The sequence below is a fragment of the Panulirus ornatus genome, chromosome 4 (assembly GCF_036320965.1).
Source record: "Panulirus ornatus isolate Po-2019 chromosome 4, ASM3632096v1, whole genome shotgun sequence".
Lineage (NCBI taxonomy): Eukaryota > Metazoa > Arthropoda > Malacostraca > Decapoda > Palinuridae > Panulirus > Panulirus ornatus.
Window position 1 is genome coordinate 86921848 of NC_092227.1, and position 22292 is coordinate 86944139.

The 22292-nt window shown below is 40.8% G+C and overlaps 1 protein-coding gene across 3 annotated transcripts in view; it reads right to left on the bottom strand.

Annotated features, from left to right (window-relative positions):
- Nucleotides 1-22292, bottom strand: part of LOC139746135 (uncharacterized) — a 216196-nt gene that overhangs the window by 49379 nt on the left and 144525 nt on the right. For 2 of the 3 annotated variants that reach the window (XM_071657011.1, XM_071656995.1), the window contains 3 exons: nt 21218-21369; nt 15027-15179; nt 2305-2433 (listed from right to left, as the gene is read on the bottom strand). In XM_071657011.1, coding sequence (XP_071513112.1) covers nt 2305-2433; nt 15027-15179; nt 21218-21369 — 434 coding nt within the window. The remainder of the gene's footprint in view (nt 1-2304; nt 2434-15026; nt 15180-21217; nt 21370-22292) is intronic. The other variant, XM_071657004.1, reaches the window with a different exon arrangement.

Sequence of the window (22292 nt, forward strand, 5' to 3'; positions counted from 1 at the left end):
GAGTGAGGAAAGATTGACCAAGAGGATATATGTGTTGGAGGTGGAGGGAACAAGGAGAAGAGGGAGACCAAATTGGAGGTGGAAAGATGGAGTGAAAAAGATTTTGTGTGATCGGGGCCTGAACATGCAGGAGGGTGAAAGGAGGGCAAGGAACAGAGTGGATTGGAGCGATGTGGTATACCGGGGCTGACGTGCTGTCAGTGGATTGAATCAAGACATGTGAAGCGTCTGGGGTAAACCATGGAAAGCTGTGTAGGTATATATATTTGCGTGTGTGGACGTATGTATATACATGTGTATGGGGGTGGGTTGGGCCATTTCTTTCGTCTGTCTCCTTGCGCTACCTCGCAAACGCGGGAGACGGCGACAAAGTATAAAAAAAAAAAAAAAAATATATATACATACACAGACATATACATGTATGCACATAATTCATACTTGCTGCCTTTATTCATTCCCGTCGCCACCCTGCCACACATGAAATAGCATCCCCCCTCCTCAGAGAGGTAGCACTAGGAAGGGACACAATACCACAATATTAGTTCACTTTCCCTCTGCTATAGGTATTTCTTTGAGAGCTGGCTGCTTGTGTGCCCCCACCACTAGCTAGACCACACAGTACTCAACAAGCTGCTGCATCATATGATTACTATGAAGTGTCGGCAACTCAAGGGTGGGCCATGTTGATAACTGTTTCTTTCCCTAAACCTCAAAGCTTTGGACCTCTACTTTCTCATAACTTTCCCAATAAGTATGATCTGGCACACTTCAAAAGACAGGTCTTTCACTTTCCCCAAAATCCATAAATACTCTCCCGTGCCGTTGATTTTTCCCTTTCATAATTCTCTCTATATTTCAATTAAGGACCAGCCATGATGTGGACTTCTGTTTGTGATTGGAGCCTTAAAAAAAAATCTAATAATACATGTTCTATTCACAAACATGTAAATAATTTTCCATATCTACACTATCAGCCTGCATATTCCAGTAATCTGTGCATGGTACATCTAGCAACATGGCAGATGACCATCACAATTCATAAACGCAGAGTATGTTCAACACTGGTCAGTAAAACAGTTTATTACTTTTTCATCTTACCATTTCAGAAACTTGTTCTCTTCTACTAAGTAAAATTCAGCAAAAAATTTACATTTTTTTTTTTTACTTAAGTTTCTGTCAAGTCTTCCGTGAGTATGTTCACATTGCGAGTCTTTCTCCTTGCGCTATACAAGTATAAACATTCTACACAATCGCAATGCAATGAAGTTATCATATTCCACTTTCCAATATGTTCCACTACGTATACACATGCATATATATTCAATGTCTTTCTTACATTTCAATGGTCTTTGTGTGTGGTACACCTACAAACATGGTTTATATATAGAAGAATGTTACAATTATGCTCTTTCCAATATATCATTTTCCTTGAAAACTCTTTTTCCCTTGAGCAGTGTGGGATCAAACATCTTTAGGCAAATTCCAAACACTGCAGTAATCTAATTCATCAGGGTCTATGGCATTTAATAAATCAACACAATACTTGGAATCTCCCTTGGCTGCCCTGAGTGTGCTGCTGCTGTGCGATCCACCTCAACAATTTTTTGGATACTGTTTAGCCTTGTCGAGAAAATATGACAAAGGATCTGGAACCATTGTCCGAGATAGCAATCACTGTCTTGTAACTCACTACTCCCAAACTTATCAATGCACAGAATTTTTGAAAGCCTAGAACATACATACATAGCACACTTGTAATCATGTACCAGGGGCAGTCTGTACCATGTATGGAACATCAGCAGTCAATATGTTGGTCTCCTTTGCAAAGTACACAATACTGATTTCACAGTGAATATCCCAGCATTATCCCTAGAATCTTTTTTTCTTTAACCATCCATGATGATTTGGTACTAAATAATTAGAAAGGCTGTCTGGTGATTAGAATACAGGGCCTTGCTAAGTACACTTGGCATGTTTACTAAGATTCCCTAACCATATGATGAAAGTGTGATATCAATGCCACTGTTATTTCAGAATAATGCTGCTCTCCTTATTGTATTTCTCTTTGAACTGGAATTGTCACCTTGCATTGCTGTTTAACACCTTGTTTTCATAAGTAAATGTTTTATGGATGGCTTAAGATAATTACAGCAGCTTGATAGCATATTATGGATCCTGTACTGGCTCTTTTACACAAGCAACAGTAAAATTTTTAACAAGAGTTAAGGATGAGTTCAATGGAATAATTCTGCTATGCTAAATGTTGTCAAGCACTGCCCTGATCAAATCGAAACCAATACTTACCTTCTTGCAATTATTCCTTAGAAGCAAAGTCCAATTCATGGTGTGAACATCAAAGGTGTCTAAGAGATATAGAACACATTTGCAACTTAATGGGGGTATACTCAGAAGTTCTTCTGGAATCACAAACACCTGCCATATGGAAAGAAAATAAATAACCATACATATGCATCATCACATAAAATCTAAAGGTAAGGAGCCCCTAATAGGCTTCATAAATAAGTTCCTACCAACTAAAGGTTATTCTTTGGTTTACCTTCATTGTTTCAGGTGCCCTGGTTAAGATCACGGGCAGGACATCCTCAATAATAGGACATCACCCCTTCCTCAATACAATTCATGTTATCAATGCCCCACTCTTATCATCCAGAATATTCAGGCCTCTATAGCTCAAATCCTTCTTCACCCTATGATTCCTCCATCTTCTTAGTCTCCCCTCCTCTTTACTTCCTTCATTTCTGATGTATCAATACTCTTGAGTTATTTCTCACTCATCCTTTTCATATGTATGAGCTGTTCAAACACATCCTGGTCAGCTCTCTTGATCACACTTTTATTCATTCCCTACCTATTCTTATGCTGTCATTTCATATACAATCAACCTTCCTTGCATCACAAATACTAATTCGTCATTTCATATCGTATACACTGACCATTTTCCTTTTTCTGCAACGAAGGCCTAGATTCATATCCAAGCAACACTGTTGAGACTGCTTTGCTGTCAAATATGCCAATCTTTGTAAAAACTGACACTGACCTTTCCTTCCATTTACTCCTAAAAGAATGCAGAATCTTAGCTCCTCTTCCAACTTGTGACTCCCTTCTATTCCCATGGTTCCATGAGCTATAGCATCCATTTGTTCAAGGATGGATCCAGGATTTCTTACACACAGCTTTATAATGAAACTACCATTCAATAAGACTAATACTCTCATAATGCATTTAATGTGAAGGTTTTGCTTAGACAGAGCGATCCTGGAGGTAAAGCTCCCCGCAGCTGCAGATGAGGTAACTGCTCTAACTCAAAGTGTAGATGCCCTTCAGGGAACTGTCAAAGCCAGGTGCTTCAGGGAGTGACTAAACACAGAAGCATGGCCGAGTTTGTTGGGACACCCCAAAATAATTCTTCTATCAAGAAAACCAACCTCTTTAACTCATGCCTTTGGTGCCAGTAACAACAAGCAACCAGTTCCAGTCTCTGGATGATGTCAAAGACAATGAACATAAAGTAAGGATGGTCTACGACTTTATTATCCACAGTCAGCTGGAGAAGATCTGCAAAAGAAACCCTTCACCTCATATATGTTTTAGCGATCCAGGTGCCAAGGTAAATGACGCTGCTAACACTGTTGATGCATGTGGTGGTGATAACAATACTTTTTTTCTTGCATGTTGAAAAAGGCAACTAAAGGGATGGGAGCAGTGAACTGGAAACCCTCCCCTTCTTGTATTTCAATTTTGAAAGGAGGAAACAGAAAAAGGAGCAAGGTAGGGAGTGCTCATCCTCCTTGAAAGCTCCAACTGGGGAGTCTGAATGTGTTTGGATGTAACTAAGATGAGAAGAGGTGAGATAGGTAGTATTTTTGAGGAAAGTAACTTCGATTCTCTGGCTCTCAGAGAAACAAAGCTCAAGGGTAAAGGGGAAAAATGACTTGAAAATGTCTAGAGAGTAGAGTTAGGGGTTGGTGAGAGGACAAGAAATAAGGAAGTAGCAGCACTATTCCTAAAGCAGGAGTTGTGGGAGTGTGTGATAAAGTAAGAAAGTAAATTCTAGATTGATGTGGGTATAACTGAAAGTGGATGGTGAAAGATGAGTGACTATTGGTGCTTATGCACCTGGTGATGACATGAAAGATCATGAGGGAGTTGTGGCAGCAGCTCAGTGAGTGTGTCAGCAGTTATGATGTACAAGACTGGGTACTACTGATGAATGATCTAAATGCGAGTGAGTAATGTTGCAGTTGAGAGTATAATTGGGGCACATGGGGTATTCAGTACTATGAAAGGAAATGGGGAAGAGCTTGTGGACTTGCTTGCCAAAAAACACTGGTGAATGGGAATGCTGGATTTAAAAAGAGGGATACACACAAGTATGCATATGTGAGTAGGAGAGAGTTGAGGGGGGCAGCTGGTGGGATGTCTGATTACTATCTTATGCAGGTGAGGGTGAAGATTTGCAGAGGTTTCCAAAAAAGAGGAAACGTTGAGTTGAGACAGTATCATTAAACTTGAGGGAGAACAAGATGATGTTCTGGAAGGAGGTAAATAATGGGCAAAAGACAAGAGAAAAAATAGGAACATCAGTGAAAGGGGCAATAGAGGAAGTGATAACAAGTAGAGATGAAGTGAGAATTTTGAAGGGTTGTTAAATGTGTTTGATGATAAAGTGGCAGACGTAGGATGATTTAGCCGATGTGGTACGTGAAGTGAGAGAGTCATGGAGAGTGGTTTGGTGAAGGGAGAAGAAGTGGTGTAAGCCTTGCAGGAGATGAAATGCAGTAAGGTAGCTAGAGTGGATGGTATTGCTGATGAATTTACTAAGAAAGGGCATGACTGTGTTGTTGATTGGTTTGGTAATGATATTCAAGTATGTATGGATCATGGTAAGGTGCCTGAGGATTGGCAAAATGCATGCATGTATAGTGCCACTGTATAAAGGCAAGGGGAATAAAGGTGAGAGTTCAAACTACAAAGGTATAAATTTGTTGAGTACACCAGGTGAGTTGTATGGGTGGGTACTGACTGAGATGATGAAGGCATGCACGGATTATCAGACTGGGGAGGAGTAGTAATGTGAGAAATACAAAAGCAATCACCTGATTGAAGCAATCAGGTGATTGCTTCAAGAAATGTGAGAAATACTTAAAAAAACAGTTGGGTTTGTATGTGGCATTTATGGACCTGGAGAAGGCATATGACAAGTGTGATAGAAATGCTTTGTGGAGGGTTTTATGAATATACAATGCAAGAAGTAAGCTGCTGGAAGCAGAGAAGTTTTTATGAAGGGTGTAAGGCAAGTGTACAAATAGGAAGGGGGAAGAGTGAATGGTACCAAGTGAATGCTGGTCTGTGACAGTGGTGTATGATGTCACCTTGGTTGTATAATTTGTTTATGTATTGGGGGGGAGGTCATGATTATTCACATATCGATTTTTCATTTGCTGCTGGGCACAGGAAGGATTATGATATTTCTTATATCATCAAGTACCAAAGTCTTTGATTACGTCATATTGCAATTTTGACACGAGGTATATCACCAGGACTACCCACCAAAGTAGTGGAAGGGTACATGCCAGTTGCCCAGTGAGCCAGCACTTCAGTGGTTGCCAAGTTGCACTCCTCTGGCCCAGTTACCTGTCTTTTCTTTCTGCCTCATCCACACATGGACTACTGGCATTTGTCCACAAATATACAATCTCTCCCTGTCACACATGGTATATGACAACACTCAACTCACACAGCTCATTCTTCCTAACTCCACAGACTTTCCTACTGTGAACACTATGCATTAGCCCTGCCTTTTGACAAAATGGCAGTAGCAATAGATAGAGGTAGTAAGTAGGAACATTAGTCTGAAGCATTAGGCAGAAGTAGTGAGTAGGAACATTACGCTGGAGCATTAGGTACAAGTAGTCAGTAGGAACAATGGGTAGGAGCCTCTACAACACTGCACAAGAGTTGCCCTCTGCCAGAGACCTCTTAAGGGTGAGGCACTAAAGGGTAAGAAGTGGCACTGAATTTCACTAGTTATCGAGACTCTATTGCCATGGCCTCGCCCTTGAGTGAGTTCTAGTTGGGAACATACATCACTGATATCGATGGATAAAAAAGGAAAATGAAGTCCAGAACTTGGGTTTAATAATAACGTGATCTAAAGCCAAGGAGACTGTGTGCAGAAGCACTTAAAAGAATGCACAAACTCTGGATCCACTTTTAGGGCTTTCAAACTGAAGTCTTGGGAATTCATTCTCACTCTCTGCAATTCTATGGTGCATCCCCAACATGTATACTGTGTTCAGTTTGTCATTCTACTAGAAAAATACAGGAGAACATAGTAAAGAAGTGAGCTACCATGATGATTTCCCAGGATGAGTAATAAATCTTATGGGAGTCATCTAAACAACTTAAAAGCACTTGAAAAAAAAAAGATAAAGAGGTTATCTAACAGGGTTATTCAAAATTATCAAAGGTTTCAATATTCTCAAACTAACAAACTGATTTCACAAGCAATATCGGATACAAAATTGTAGGAAAACATTTTACCTTAAATGAGACAACATATTCCCTTCTTAAACATAATTTACCTATTACAGTATTTAAAAATAGCACAACTGATATGTTCACAGACAGACTCCATGATTACTTTGCTTCAAATCCATGACTAACATTAATAGCACTTTTTTTGATGTTTTTCTTACCACATTCATCTTTGAGTTTCTGACTTCTTCCAGAATTATGAATTGCCTTCCAAGGAACTAATAGGCTGCTAATGTTTAAATGACATTATGTGCTCTGTATTTGTATTCCTTTGTCATATTTCATATAAGTCCATATTAAAGGTAGGCTTCATCTTCCCAGTGATGCATATATGTTCAAGTACATTACATTTTCTTCATCTTCATGATTTATTAATCAATCACATGGTAATACATAAACTGTATCATACTTCAGCACATTACACAAATTAAGATTTTCATTGTATGTCTGGATAATAGTGAGGTTTCTGAGGATTGGTGGGCTGCATGTATAGAGATAAATGAACTACAAGGGTATACAAAGAAAAGAGGGACGAGTATGCAGTCTGTTGTGGATAAGAGGGACTGGGAAGTGAGTCAGATGTTGTTCGCTGATGATACAGCTCTAGTGGCTGATTTGGTTGAGAAACTGAGAGGTTGGTGGCCAAGTTTGGGAAACTTTCCTCTTCTTTCAGACACTTTACCAAACTTAGTCACCATCTCCTGCAGTTATTCATCAGATTCAGCCACCAGTGCTGTATCATCAGCGAACAACAACCGACTCACTTCTCAAGCCCTCTCATCCACAACAGACTGCATACTTGCCCCTCCTTCCAAAACTTTTGCATTCACCTCCCAAACCACCAATCCATAAATAAATCAAACAACCACTGTGACATCACACACCTCTGCCGCAAACTGAAATTCAATGGGAACCAATCACTTTCCTCGCTTCCTACTCGTACACAAGCCTTACATCCCTTGTAAAAATTTTCACCGCTTCTAGTATCTTACCTCCTACGCCATATACTCTCAAAATCTTCCACAAAGCATCTCTATCAACCCTATCATATGCTTCTCCAGATCCATAAATGCTACATACAACAGATCCATACATGCTACATACAAATCAATCTGTTTTTTTTTCTAAGTATTTCTCACAAATATTTTTCAAAGCAAACACCTGATCCACATAACCTCTAAGACTTCTGAAACCACACTGCTCTTCCCCAATCTGATGCTCTGTTCATGCCTTCACCCTCTCAATCAATACCCTCCCATACAATTTCCCAGGAATACTCAACAAACTTAATACCTTCCACAGAGCATCTATATATATATTTATTTTATCTATTTATTTTGCTTTGTCGCTGTTTCCCGCGTTTGCGAGATAGCGCAAGGAAACAGACGAAAAGAATGGCCCAACCCACCCCCAAACACATGTATATACACACACATCCACACATGCAAATATACATACCCATACATCTCAATGTACACATATATACACACACACACACACACACATTCATATATACCCATGCACACAATTCACACTGTGAGGTAGCGTTAAGAACAGAGGACTGGGCCTTTGAGGGAATATCCTCACCTGGACCTCTTCTCTGTTACTTCTTTTGGAAAAAAAAAAAAAAAAAAAAAAAAAAAAAGTGCTAGGAAAAGACAACAAAGGCCTCATTCGTTCAAACTCAATCTCTAGCTGCCATGCAATAATGCCCGAAACCCCAGCTCCCTTTCCACATCCAGGCCCCACACAGCTTTCCATGGTTTACCCCAGACACTTCACATGCCCTGATTCAATCCACTGACAGCACGTCAACCCCGGTATACCACATCGATCCAATTCACACTATTCCTTGCCCGCCTTTCACCCTCCTGCATGTTCCGGCCCCGATCACTCAAAATCTTTTTCACTCCATCTTTCCACCTCCAATTTGGTCTCCCACTTCTCCTCGTTCCCTCCACCTCCGACACATATATCCTCTTGGTCAATCTTTCCTCACTCATTCTCTCCATGTGCCCAAACCATTTCAAAACACCCTCTTCTGCTCTCTCAACCACACTCTTTTTATTTCCACACATCTCTCTTACCCTTACATTACTTACTCGATCAAACCACCTCACACCACACATTTTCCTCAAACATCTCATTTCCAGCACATCCACCCTCCTGCGCACAACTCTATCCATAGCCCATGCCTCGCAACCATACAACATTGTTGGAACCACTATTCCTTCAAACATACCCATTTTGGCTTTCCAATATAATGTTCTCGACTTCCACACATTCTTCAAGGCTCCCAGGATTTTCGCCCCCTCCGCCACCCTATGATTCACTTCTGCTTCCATGGTTCCATCCGCTGCCAGATCCACTTCCAGATATCTAAAACACTTTACTTCCTACAGTTTTTCTCCATTCAAACTTACCTCCCCAATTGACTTGACCTTCAACCCTACTGTACCTAATAACCTTGCTCTTATTCACATTTACTCTTAACTTTCTTCTTTCACACACTTTACCAAACTCAGTCACCAGCTTCTGCAGTTTCTCACATGAATCAGCCACCAGCGCTGTATCATCAGCAAACAACAACTGACCCACTTCCCAAGCTCTCTCATCCACAACAGACTTCATTTTTGCCCCTCTTTCCAAAACTCTTGCATTCACCTCCCTAACAACCCCATCCATAAACAAATTAAAGAACCATGGAGACATCACACACCCCTGCTGCAAACCTACCTTCACTGAGAACCAATCACTTTCCTCTCTTCCTACACGTACACATGCCTTACATCCTCGATAAAAACTTTTCACTGCTTCTAACAACTTGCCACCCACACCATATATTCTTAATACCTTCCACAGAGCATCTCTATCAACTCTATCATATGCCTTCTCCAGATCCATAAATGCTACATACAAATCCATTTGCTTTTCTAAGTATTTCTCACATACATTCTTCAAAGCAAACACCTGATCCACACATCCTCTACCACTTCTGAAACCACACTGCTCTTCCCCAATCTGATGCTCTGTACATGCCTTCACCCTCTCAATCAATACCCTCCCATATAATTTACCAGGAATACTCAACAAAGTTATACCTCTGAAATTTGAGCACTCACTCTTATCCCCTTTGCCTTTGTACAATGGTACTATGCACGCTTTCCGACAATCCTCAGGCACCTCACCATGAGTCATACATACATTAAATAACCTTACCAACCAGTCAATAATACAGTCACCCCCTTTTTTAATAAATTCCACTGCAATACCATCCAAACCTGCTGCCTTGCCGGCTTTCATCTTTCGCACAGCTTTTACTACCTCTTCTCTGTTTACCAAATTATTTTCTCTAACCCTCGCACTTTGCACACCACCTTGACCAAAACACCCTATATCTGCCACTCTATCATCAAACACATTCAACAAACCTTCAAAATACTCACTCCATCTCCTTCTCACATCACCACTACTTGTTATCACCTCCCCATTTGCGCCCTTCACTGAAGTTCCCATTTGCTCCCTTGTCTTACGCACACTATTTACCTCCTTCCAGAACATCTTTTTATTCTCCCTAAAATTTAATGATACTCTCTCACCCCAACTCTCATTTGCCCTCTTTTTCACCTCTTGCACCTTTCTCTTGACCTCCAGTCTCTTTCTTTTATACATCTTTTATACATTTCCCCTTTCCATAGCCAGAGGTTGAACCATTATGTGACATTCATTTTTTTCATTTCTTTTCAAGCTAGAAGTTTCAGTTTTCTAAATTATTTCTTACATTTTTCATATGCATATATATGTATATGTGTGTATGGGTTTTCAGAAAAGAAGAGGGAAGGAGCTTGGGAAGGAGACTTGTGTGAGGAAGTACCAGGAGAGACTGAGTACAGAATGGAAAAAGGTGAGAATAATGGAAGTAAGGGGAGTGGGGGAGGAATGAGATGTATTTAGGGAATCAGTGATGGATTGCGCAAAAGATGCTTGTGGCATGAGAAGAGTGGGAGGTGGGTTGATTAGAAAGGGTGGTGATTGGTGGGATGAAGAAGTAAGATTATTAGTGAAAGAGAAGAGAGAGGCATTTGGACGATTTTTGCAGGGAAAAAATGCAATTGAGTGGGAGATGTATAAAAGAAAGAGACAGGAGGTCAAGAGAAAGGTGCAAGAGGTGAAAAAGAGGGCAAATGAGAGTTGGGGTGAGAGAGTATCATTAAATTTTAGGGAGAATAAAAAGATGTTCTGGAAGGAGGTAAATAAAGTGCGTAAGACAAGGGAGCAAATGGGAACTTCAGTGAAGGGCGCAAATGGGGAGGTGATAAGTAGTGGTGATGTGAGAAGGAGATGGAGTGACTATTTTGTAGGTTTGTTGAATGTGTTTGATGATAGAGTGGCAGATATAGGGTGTTTTGGTCGAGGTGGTGTGCAAAGTGAGGATTGGCAGAATGCGTGCATAGTGCCATTGTACAAAGGCAAAGGGGATAAGAGTGAGTGCTCAAATTACAGAGGTAAAGTTTATTGAGTATTCCTGGTAAATTATATGGGAGGGTATTGATTGAGAGGGTGAAGGCATGTACAGAGCATCAGATTGGGGAAGGGCAGTGTGGTTTCAGAAGTGGTAGAGGATGTGTGGATCAGGTGTCTGCTTTGAAGAATGTATGTGAGAAATACTTAGAAAAGCAAATGGATTTGTATGTAGCATTTATGGATCTGGAGAAGGCATATGATAGAGTTGATAGAGATGCTCTGTGGAAGGTATTAAGAATATATGGTGTGGGAGGCAAGTTGTTAGAAGCAGTGAAAAGTTTTTATCGAGGATGTAAGGCATGTGTATGTGTAGGAAGAGAGGAAAGTGATTAGTTCTCAGTGAATGTAGGTTTGCGGCAGGGGTGTGTGATGTCTCCATGGTTGTTTAATTTGTTTATGGATGGGGTTGTTAGGGAGGTGAATGCAAGAGTTTTGGAAAGAGGGGCAAGTATGAAGTCTGTTGTGGATGAGAGAGCTTGGAAAGCGAGTCAATTGTTGTTCGCTGATGATACAGTGCTGGTGGCTGATTCATGTGAGAAACTGCAGAAGCTGGTGACTGAGTTTGGTAAAGTGTGTGAAAGAAGAAAGTAAAGAGTAAATGTGAATAAGAGCAAGGTAATTAGGTACAGTAGGGTTGAGGGTCAAGTCAATTGGGAGGTAAGTTTGAATGGAGAATAACTGGAGGAAGTAAAGTGTTTTAGATATCTGGGAGTGGATCTGGCAGCGGAAGGAACCATGGAAGCGGAAGTGGATCATAGGGTGGGGGAGGGGGCGAAAATCCTGGGAGCCTTGAAGAATGTGTGGAAGTCGAGAACATTATCTCGGAAATCAAAAATGGGTATGTTTGAAGGAATAGTGGTTCCAGCAATGTTGTATGGTTGCGAGGCGTGGGCTATGGATAGAGTTGTGCGCAGGAGGATGGATGTGCTGGAAATGAGATGTTTAAGGACAATGTGTGGTGTGAGGTGGTTTGATCGAGTAAGTAACATAAGGGTAAGAGAGATGTGTGGAAATAAAAAGAGCGTGGTTGAGAGAGCAGAAGAGGTTGTTTTGAAGTGGTTTGGGCACATGGAGAGACTTTTGGATGTTAATGTGCTGAGAGGTGCAACTGGAGGGATGTCTGATCATTATCTTGTGGAGGCTAAGGTGAAGATTTGTATGGGTTTTCAGAAAAGAAGAGTGAATGTTGGGGTGAAGAGGGTGGTGAGAGTAAGTGAGCTTGGGAAGGAGACCTGTGTGAGGAAGTACCAGGAGAGACTGAGTACAGAATGGAAAAAGGTGAGAACAATGGAAGTAAGGGGAGTGGGGGAGGAATGGGATGTATTTAGGGAATCAGTGATGGATTGCGCAAAAGATGCTTGTGGCATGAGAAGAGTGGGAGGTGGGTTGATTAGAAAGGGTAGTGAGTGGTGGGATGAAGAAGTAAGAGTATTAGTGAAAGAGAAGAGAGAGGCATTTGGACGATTTTTGCAGGGAAAAAATGCAGTTGAGTGGGAGATGTATAAAAGAAAGAGACAGGAGGTCAAGAGAAAGGTGCAAGAGGTGAAAAAAAGGGCAAATGAGAGTTGGGGTGAGAGAGTATCATTAAATTTTAGGGAGAATAAAAAGATGTTCTGGAAGGAGGTGAATAAAGTGCGTAAGACAAGGGCGCAAATGGGGAGGTGATAACAAGTAGTGGTGATGTGAGAAGGAGATGGAGTGAGTATTTTGAAGGTTTGTTGAATGTGTTTGATGACAGAGTGGCAGATATAGGGTGTTTTGGTCGAGGTGGTGTGCAAAGTGAGAGGGTTAGGGAAAATGATTTAATAAACAGAGAAGAGGTAGTAAAAGTTTTGTGGATGATGAAAGCCAGCAAGGCAGCAGATTTGGATGGTATTGCAGTGGAATTTATTAAAAAAGGGGGTGATTGTATTGTTGACTGGTTGGTAAGGTTATTTAATATATGTATGACTCATGGTGAGGTGTCTGAGGATTGGCGGAATGCGTACATAGTGCCATTGTACAAAGGCAAGGGGGATAACAGTGAGTGCTCAAATTATAGAGGTATAAGTTTGTTGAGTATTCCTGGTAAATTATATGGGAAGGTATTGATTGAGAGGGTGAAGGCATGTACAGAGCATCAGATTGGGGAAGAGCAGTGTGGTTTCAGAAGTGGTGGAGGATGTGTGGATCAGGTGTTTGCTTTGAAGAATGTATGTGAGAAATACTTAGAAAAGCAAATGGATTTGTATGTAGCATTTATGGATCTGGAGAAGGTATATGATAGAGTTGATAGAGATGCTCTGTGGAAGGTATTAAGAATATATTGTGTGGGAGGCAAGTTGTTAGAAGCAGTGAAAAGTTTTTATCGAGGATGTAAGGCATGTGTACATGTAGGAAGAGAGGAAAGTGATTGGTTCTCAGTGAAGGTAGGTTTGCGGCAGGGGTGTGTGATGTCTCCATGGTTGTTTAATTTGTTTATGGATGGGGTTGTTAGGGAGGTGAATGCAAGAGTTTTGGAAAGAGGGGCAAGTATGAAGTCTATTGTGGATGAGAGAGCTTGGGAAGTGAGTCAGTTGTTGTTCGCTGATGATACAGCACTGGTGGCTGGTTCATGTGAGAAACTGCAGAAGCTTGTGACTGAGTTTGGGAAAGCGTGTGAAAGAAGAAAGTTAAGAGTAAATGTGAATAAGAGCAAGGTTATTAGGTACAGTAGGGTTGAGGGTCAAGTCAATTGGGAGGTAAGTTTGAATGGAGAAAAACTGGAGGAAGTAAAGTGTTTTAGATATCTGGGAGTGGATCTGGCAGTGGATGGAACCATGGAAGCGGAAGTGAATCATAGGGTGGGGGAGGGGGCAAAGATCCTGGGAGCCTTGAAGAATGTGTGGAAGTCGAGAACATTATCTCGGAAAGCAAAAATGGGTATGTTTGAAGGAATAGTGGTTCCAACAATGTTGTATGGTTGCGAGACGTGGGCTATGGATAGAGTTGTGTGCAGGAGGGTGGATGTGCTGGAAATGAGATGTTTGAGGATAATGTGTGGTGTAAGGTGGTTTGATCGAGTAAGTAATGTAAGGGTAAGAGAGCATGGTTGAGAGAGCAGAAGAGGGTGTTTTGAAATGGTTTGGGCACATGGAGAGAATGAGTGAGGAAAGATTGACCAAGAGGATATATGTGTCGGAGGTGGAGGGAACGAGGAGAAGTGGGAGACCAAATTGGAGGTGGAAAGATGGAGTGAAAAAGATTTTGAGTGATCGGGGCCTGAACATGCAGGAGGGTGAAAGGCGGGCAAGGAAAAGAGTGAATTGGATCGATGTGGTATACCGGGGTTGACGTGCTGTCAGTGGATTGAATCAGGGCATGTGAAGCATCTGGGGTAAACCATGGAAAGTTGTGTGGGGCCTGGATGTGGAAAGGGAGCTGTGGTTTCGGTCATTACTGCATGACAGCTAGAGACTGAGTGTGAACGAATGGGGCCTTTGTTTTTTTTCCTAGCGCTACCTCGCACACATGAGGGGGAGGGGGATGGTATTCCATGTGTGGCGAGGTGGCGATGGGAATGAATAAAGGCAGATAGTGCGAATTGTGTGCATGGGTATATATGTATGTGTCTGTGTGTGTATATATATGTGTACATTGAGATGTATAGGTATGTATATTTGCGTGTGTGGACGTGTATGTATATACATGTGTATGGGGGTGGGTTGGGCCATTTCTTTTGTCTGTTTCCTTGCGCTACCTCGCAAACGCGGGAGACAGCAACAAAGCAAAATAAAATAAATAAATGAATAATAAATAATATATGTGTGTGTGTGTGTGTGTGTGTGTGTGTGTGTGTGTGTATGTGTATGTGGGGGACTGGGCCAGTCATCATCTGTTTCCTTGCACTACCTCGCTGACACGAGAAACAGCAATTAAGTACATTAAATAGAAAAATATAAATGAATAATGTAACAAATACTCACCCGTGAAAAAGGAAGAACATCCGTGTGTCCATAATCAACACAATAAACTTCAATTTCATTATCCATTACACTTTGAACTGATGCTCTAAAACATGCTGAGTTTTTGACTGACTTTACAATACATGCCATCCCTACAACAACTTTTTCTAGAATCTGAAAAAAAATTACATTGCAAACAATAAATATATCAAAATCTCAGAGATAAATCTGGAAAATTTAAACAAAAGTACAACTATTTCATTCATAAATTACATAAGAAAGGTAAAAATTAGGTTTAAAAGTATGAAAATAATTCCTCACAGACATGAGTTGCCCACTCAGCATCTAAGACAACAAGTCTCAAAGGATGACTACAGTTTCATTTCAAACCCTAAAATAGTGATTAGAGTGTTTTGTGCATGCTTTCTTTGAACTTGTTAGCCATTTCCTGCAATAAACTTGACCCGCTTGCCCCATGCTGCAATGTTAGTTCACTTTCCCCCTGCTATAGGTATAACTTTGGTTTTTGCTCCCGAGGACAGGCTGCTTGTGTTTCCCCATCTCTAGCTAGACCATACAATACTCGGGAAGCTGCATCACATGACTACTGTGTGGCAGTTGGCAACTCAAGGGTGGGCCTTTTTGATAAATGTTTCTTTCCCTACATCATGAAGCTCGAAAACTCTCTGCCTTTTCATGTCTTTCCCAATAACTATGACAAGGCATATTTCAAGTGACATTTTTCACTTCCTTCAAAATTTGTAAAGACTTTCCCTTGCTTCTTCTTTTTCCATTTTGCAATCCTCTCAATACTTCTAATGAGGCCCAACCTTGATGTGGAATTCTGTCCATGACTGGAGCCATTAATAACCTCTCCTAACAACCACCATCCTCAGTTGCTCATATCCATTCTCTAGATGTCATGTGTAATGCACCATGATCATAGCCCCCTATGCAGAACCTGTTTCCACCCAGCTGCCTCTTACATCTTACATCATGGTCCACTCCACTGACAGACTAACCTCATATATATCAAACTACTCTAATTATATACACATCAAACTACTCAATTCCGTACACGCTTTTCATTCTCTGGCATGTTCAAACTGATGTTCAAACTCAAACCATTTAAAATCTTATTCATTCCATCCCACCATATCCAATTCAGTCTCCCCTTCTCTTTGTCCTCTCTATTTCTGACACATACATCCCATGTCAACCTCACCTTGCTTATTCTCTCCATATCTGTAAATCATTTAAGCACACCCTCTACAGCTCTCTCATATCCTTCTTATCATCATACTTCACTTCCTCTATCTTTCCTAACCTGATCAACCTTTCTCACACTACATACGTGCTGTCCTCAATTATTTCATTTCCCATACATTCACAATCTGTATGTTCTAATCTATAGCCCATGCCTTACATCCATACAATATCATCAGGATGACTATAACTTTAAACATACTCACTTTTGCCCTCCCAGACAGAAACCTTTCTTGCCTTACATTTCTAAATACAGGTACACCACCAAATTTCCAGCAACTGATGGTTCGGCACCTCCTTTAGTCCAGAAAAAAATTATGTGAGGGAACTTGAAATTACCACTGCCATCAGACTAGTTTACTGGGCAGCCACAGATGGCACTTTGTGTAGGGCATGCTTATTTACATTCTTTACATTGCACTTGTTGATGGTGATACTGCAATTCTGTGAGATTCTTAGCTTATTTTGCTTAAATTTAACCCTAGCTATGGCTTCTAAGACATATGAGTGACAGTCATGGCGTCAAACGTAAAGACCAGTCCATATCAATCCAAGATAGAGTAGAACTTGAAAAATGGAACATGGTGTTTTAGTGCGCAAGCTGTGTGTCATCTACAGTATTGGTTCATCAACTATTTATTATCTAAAGAAGCAAAGGGAAAAAAATTGAAATTCTATGCAGACAGTGATTCCACGAAGCAAATGATGATTAGAAAAACTTTGAGAGATGGTAAGAGTACTGAGCACGATCGAGTGATGATGGAATGGTTTCAACAGCGTCAGAGTGATGGAGTGGACTTGTCAGGTAGCATGATACTGGACCAGGATAAGTTGTGAAGTGAAGGATGGTTTCAAAGATTCAAGAAGTGTCACAGAATTTCCATGAATAAAATGTGCGGAGAAAAGCAGTCTGCAAACCATGAAGGAGCAGAGTATGCGGAAGAATTTGCAAAACTTGTACCTAAGGAGCACCTCAGTCCTGAGCAGGTGTATAATGCAGATGAATACTTTACACATGGGAAATGTATTATCAGTGGACTAGAGGTGTGTTGAATTACTATTACATGACCACAGGTTGGTTCGGCAAAATGGTTAATCAGGCAAGGCTTTGGAACCAAGAGTGCCGGAAAATTGGTGGAGTAATTGCACTTCCAAAATCTTTCTCACTCACATACTTCCAAGGTTCCATTCAATGCCAAGTCAACTCCAAGATATCTAAAACAATTCACTTCCTACAAGTTTACTCCATTCAAACTCGCATCCAAACTAACCATCTCTCTACAATACTAAACCAAATAAGCTTACCTTTCTTTGCATTTACTCTCAATCTTCTCCTTTCACAAACTCTCCCAAATTCAGACACCAATTTCTGCAGGTTCAAAATACAAATCTGCAACCATCAAGTCATTGGGGAAAAACAGCCTATTAATGGCTTCTTTAGGGACAATAAAAAGATGTTTTAGGAAAAGATAAATATCATGCACAAGACAGGAGATCAAATGAGAACAATGGTGAAAGAGGTAAGGTAGGAAGTGATAACAGGTAGTGATGAAGTGAGGAGGAGTGAGTATTTTAAAGGTTTATTAAATGCGTTTGATGATAAAGTGGCAGATGTAGAGTGTTTTGGTAGGGGCGGTGTGTGAAGTGAGATGGCCAGGGAGAATGGCTTGGTTAAGAGAGAAGAGATAGTGAAAGCTTTGCCGAAGATGAAATCTGGCAAAGGTTTGGGAGGTAATGTAGCTGAATTTACAAAGAAAGGGAGTGAATGTGCTGTTGATTGGTTGGTAAGAATATTCAATGTATGTATGGATTATGGTGAGGTGCATTAGGATTGCTGGAATGCATGCATAGCAAAACTGTACAAAGGTTAAGGGGATAAAGGCGAGTGTTCAAACTACAGATGCATAAGTTTGTTGAGTATTCCTGGGAAATTGTATGAGAGGGTATTGACTGAGAGGGTGAAGGTATGTACAGAGCATCAGACTGGGGAGGAGCAGTGGTAGAGGATGTGCAGATCAGGTGTTTGATTCAAAGAATGTGTGTGTGTGAGAAATACTTAGAAAAACAGATGGATTTGTATGTAGCATTTATGGATCTGGAGAAGGCATATGATACAGTTGATAGAGATGCTTTGGAGAGGGTCTTAAGACTATGTGGAGTGGGAGGTAAGTTGACAGAAGCAGTGAAAAGTTTTTACCAAGGATGGAAGGCATGTGCATGAGTAGGAAGAGAGGAGAGTGACTGGTTCCCAGTGAACGTCGGTCTGTGGCACGGGTGTGTGATGTCCCCATAGTTGTATAATTTCTTTATGGATCACGTGGTGAGGGACATAAACGCAAGAGTTTTGGACACGAAGTGAGCATTCAGTCTGCCGCGGATGAGAGGGCCTGGAAAGTGAGTCAGTTGTTCGCCAATGATACAACAATGGTGGCTTATTCAAGTGAGAAACTGCAGAGGTTGGTGACTGAGTTTGGAAAAGTGTGGGAAAGGAGGAAGTTGAGAGTAAATGTGAATAACAGTAAGGTTATTAGGTTCAGTAGGGTTGAGGGACAAGTTAACTGGGATGTAAGTTTGAATGGAGAAAAATTGGAGGAAGTTAAATGTTTTAGATATCTGGGAGTGGACTGAGCAGCAAATGGAAGCATGGAAGTGGAAGTGAGTCACACGGTCGGTGAGGAGGCAAAGGTTCTAGGAGTGATGAAGAATGTGTGGAAGGAGAGAACATTATCTCAGAGAGAAAAAATGGGTATGTTGGAAGGAATAGTAGTTCCAACAACATTATATGGTTGCAAGGAATGGGCTATAGATAGGGTTGTACATTAGAGAGTGGATGTCTTGGAAATGAAATGTTTGAGAACAATATGTGAAGTGAAGTGTTTGATTGAGCAAGTAATGAAAGGGTGAGAGATGTGTGGAAATAAAAAGTATAGTTAAGAGAGCAGAGAAGGATGCATTGATATGGTTTGGACATATAAGAGAATGAGTGAGAAGAGGTTGACAAAGAGGATATATGTCAGAGGTGGAGGGAACAAGAAGCAGAAGACTAAACTGGAGGTGGAAGGATGGAGTGGAAAAGGTTTTGAGCAATCAGGGCCTAACCATACAGGAGGGTGAGAGGTGTGTAAGGAATAGAGTGAATTGGAACGATGTGCTGTCAATGGACTGAACCAGGGCATGTGAAATATCTGGGGTAAACCATGGAAAGATCTGTAGGGCCTGGATGTGGATAGGAAACTGGTTTTCTGCATTACACATGACAGCTTGAGACTAACTGTGAATGAATTTGGCCTTTTTTGTCTTTTCCTGGAGCTACCTCACTAAAGCAGGGGGTAGTGATGCTGTTTCCTGTGGGGCAGGGTGGCACCAGGAATGGATGCTGGCATGCAAGTATGAATATGTACATGTGTATATATGTATATAACTGTGTATGTGTACGTGTATATGAGTGGATGGGTCATTCTTCGTCTGTTTCCTGGAGCTACCTCACTAACGCAGGAAACAGATTTTTTTTTTTTCTTTGTCGCTGTCTCCCGCGTTTGCGAGGTAGCGCAAGGAAACAGACGAAAGAAATGGCCCAACCCACCCCCATACACATGTATATACATACGTCCACACACGCAAATATACATACCTACACAGCTTTCCATGGTTTACCCCAGACGCTTCACATGCCTTGATTCAATCCACTGACAGCACGTCAACCCCGGTATACCACATCGCTCCAATTCACTCTATTCCTTGCCCTCCTTTCACCCTCCTGCATGTTCAGGCCCCGATCACTCAAAATCTTTTTCACTCCATCTTTCCCAATTTGGTCTCCCTCTTCTCCTCGTTCCCTCCACCTCCGACACATATATCCTCTTGGTCAATCTTTCCTCACTCATTCTCTCCATGTGCCCAAACCATTTCAAAATACCCTCTTCTGCTCTCTCAACCACGCTCTTTTTATTTCCACACATCTCTCTTACCCTTACGTTACTTACTTGATCAAATCACCTCACACCACACATTGTCCTCAAACATCTCATTTCCAGCACATCCATCCTCCTGCGCACAACTCTATCCATAGCCCACGCCTCGCAACCATACAACATTGTTGGAACCACTATTCTTTCAAACATACCCATTTTTGCTTTCCGAGATAATGTTCTCGACTTCCACACATTCTTCAAGGCTCCCAGAATTTTCGCCCCCTCCCCCACCCTATGATCCACTTCCGCTTCCATGGTTCCATCCGCTGCCAAATCCACTCCCAGATATCTAAAACACTTCACTTCCTCCAGTTTTTCTCCATTCAAACTCACCTCCCAATTGACTTGACCTTCAACCCTACTGTACCTAATAACCTTGCTCTTATTCACATTTACTCTTAACTTTCTTCTTTCACACACTTTACCAAACTCAGTCACCAGCTTCTGCAGTTTCTCACATGAATCAGATAAAGTATAATAAATAAAAAATAAATGTATATGTGCGTGTACGAGTCTTTCTATGTAAATACATATATTTTTTTTCTTATACTTTGTCGCTGTCTCCTGCGTTAGCAAGGTAGCGCAAGGAAACAGACGAAAGAATGGCCCAACCCACCCACATACACATGTATATACATACATGTCCACACACGCACATATACATACCTATACATCTCAACGTATACATATATATACACACACAGACATATACATATATACACATGTACATAATTCATACTGTCTAACCTTATTCATTCCCAACACCATCCTGCTACACATGGAATGACAACCCCGTTCCCCCACATGTGGATTGTGCAGTGTTGGAGAGTTTTTAGTCTTCTTTAACTTTTTAATTATTCTTAATATTTTACCATTTGCCTGGTCCATTAAATCCAAAATCTGTTAAATCAGAGTCCATTAAATCTGGGGTTTACTGTACTTAAACCTTATAAAAACATTTGTAACATTACCAACCTTGCAATCATTAACATAATAATTCATTTTTTCTTCTATATTCTGTAGCAATCCAAAGTCTACTCTGCGTTGAAGCCAAACTGTTCCATCAGTCTCAGCATGAGACAGATACACTTCCATTCCAGTTACTATTGGAACTTGCTGAATAAAGCCTGAAGTAAAATAATAAAAGATTTAAACAAATTTATCTTAAATTGCCCCATTAATCACATTACAAAGGGAAGAGGTGAAACTAGAAAAAGAGAAGTAATAAATATTAATGAAAGTGACCCATACAGACCCTCACATATGCCAAATGAATCTAACATGAATATGACATTAAGCACTCTAACGTGGAATCTACTTAAATTCAAAGCAGCAAAGGCACAAACAGTAAGGTAGTTATGGTATGAATTTTTTTTGTTTCCAAAGACCAACACCTATACACATAATATCTACAAAAACAACTGATACTCATTCATAGAGGCCCAACAATATTCAGCAATCCTTCTAGGATTATGTCATAATTTGCAACAAGCGCTTGTCATGACTAAACAATTTTTCCTTTTATAATTTTTCCACATTTCATTGCTGTTTCCTGCATCAGCAAGAAAGCACCAGGATCAGATGAACATAGGCCACATCTGCTCACATTTATTCTATATCTGTCATGTGTAATACACAGAAACCACTGCTCCCTTCCCATAACCAGGCTCCAGGGATCTTTCCATGGCTTATCCGGAGTGTTTCACATGCCCTGGTTCAGTTCACTGGCAGCAAGTCACCCCAGTATACCACATCATTCCAATTTACTCTATCCCGTGCATGCCTTTCACCTTCCTAAATATCTAGGCCCCAGTCAAGTCAAAATCTGTTTAACTCCATCCTTTGGTCTTCAATTTGGTCTCCCTGTTTAATATATTTCTGACACATGTATCCTCTGTCAAAATCTCCTCATTCATTCACTCCATACATGTTCAAAACATTTCAGGACAAACTGTTCTGCTCTCTAAACCACATTCTTTCTATTCCACACATCTCTCTTACCCTTACATTACTTAATCAATCCATCTCACACCACACATCATCCTCAAAC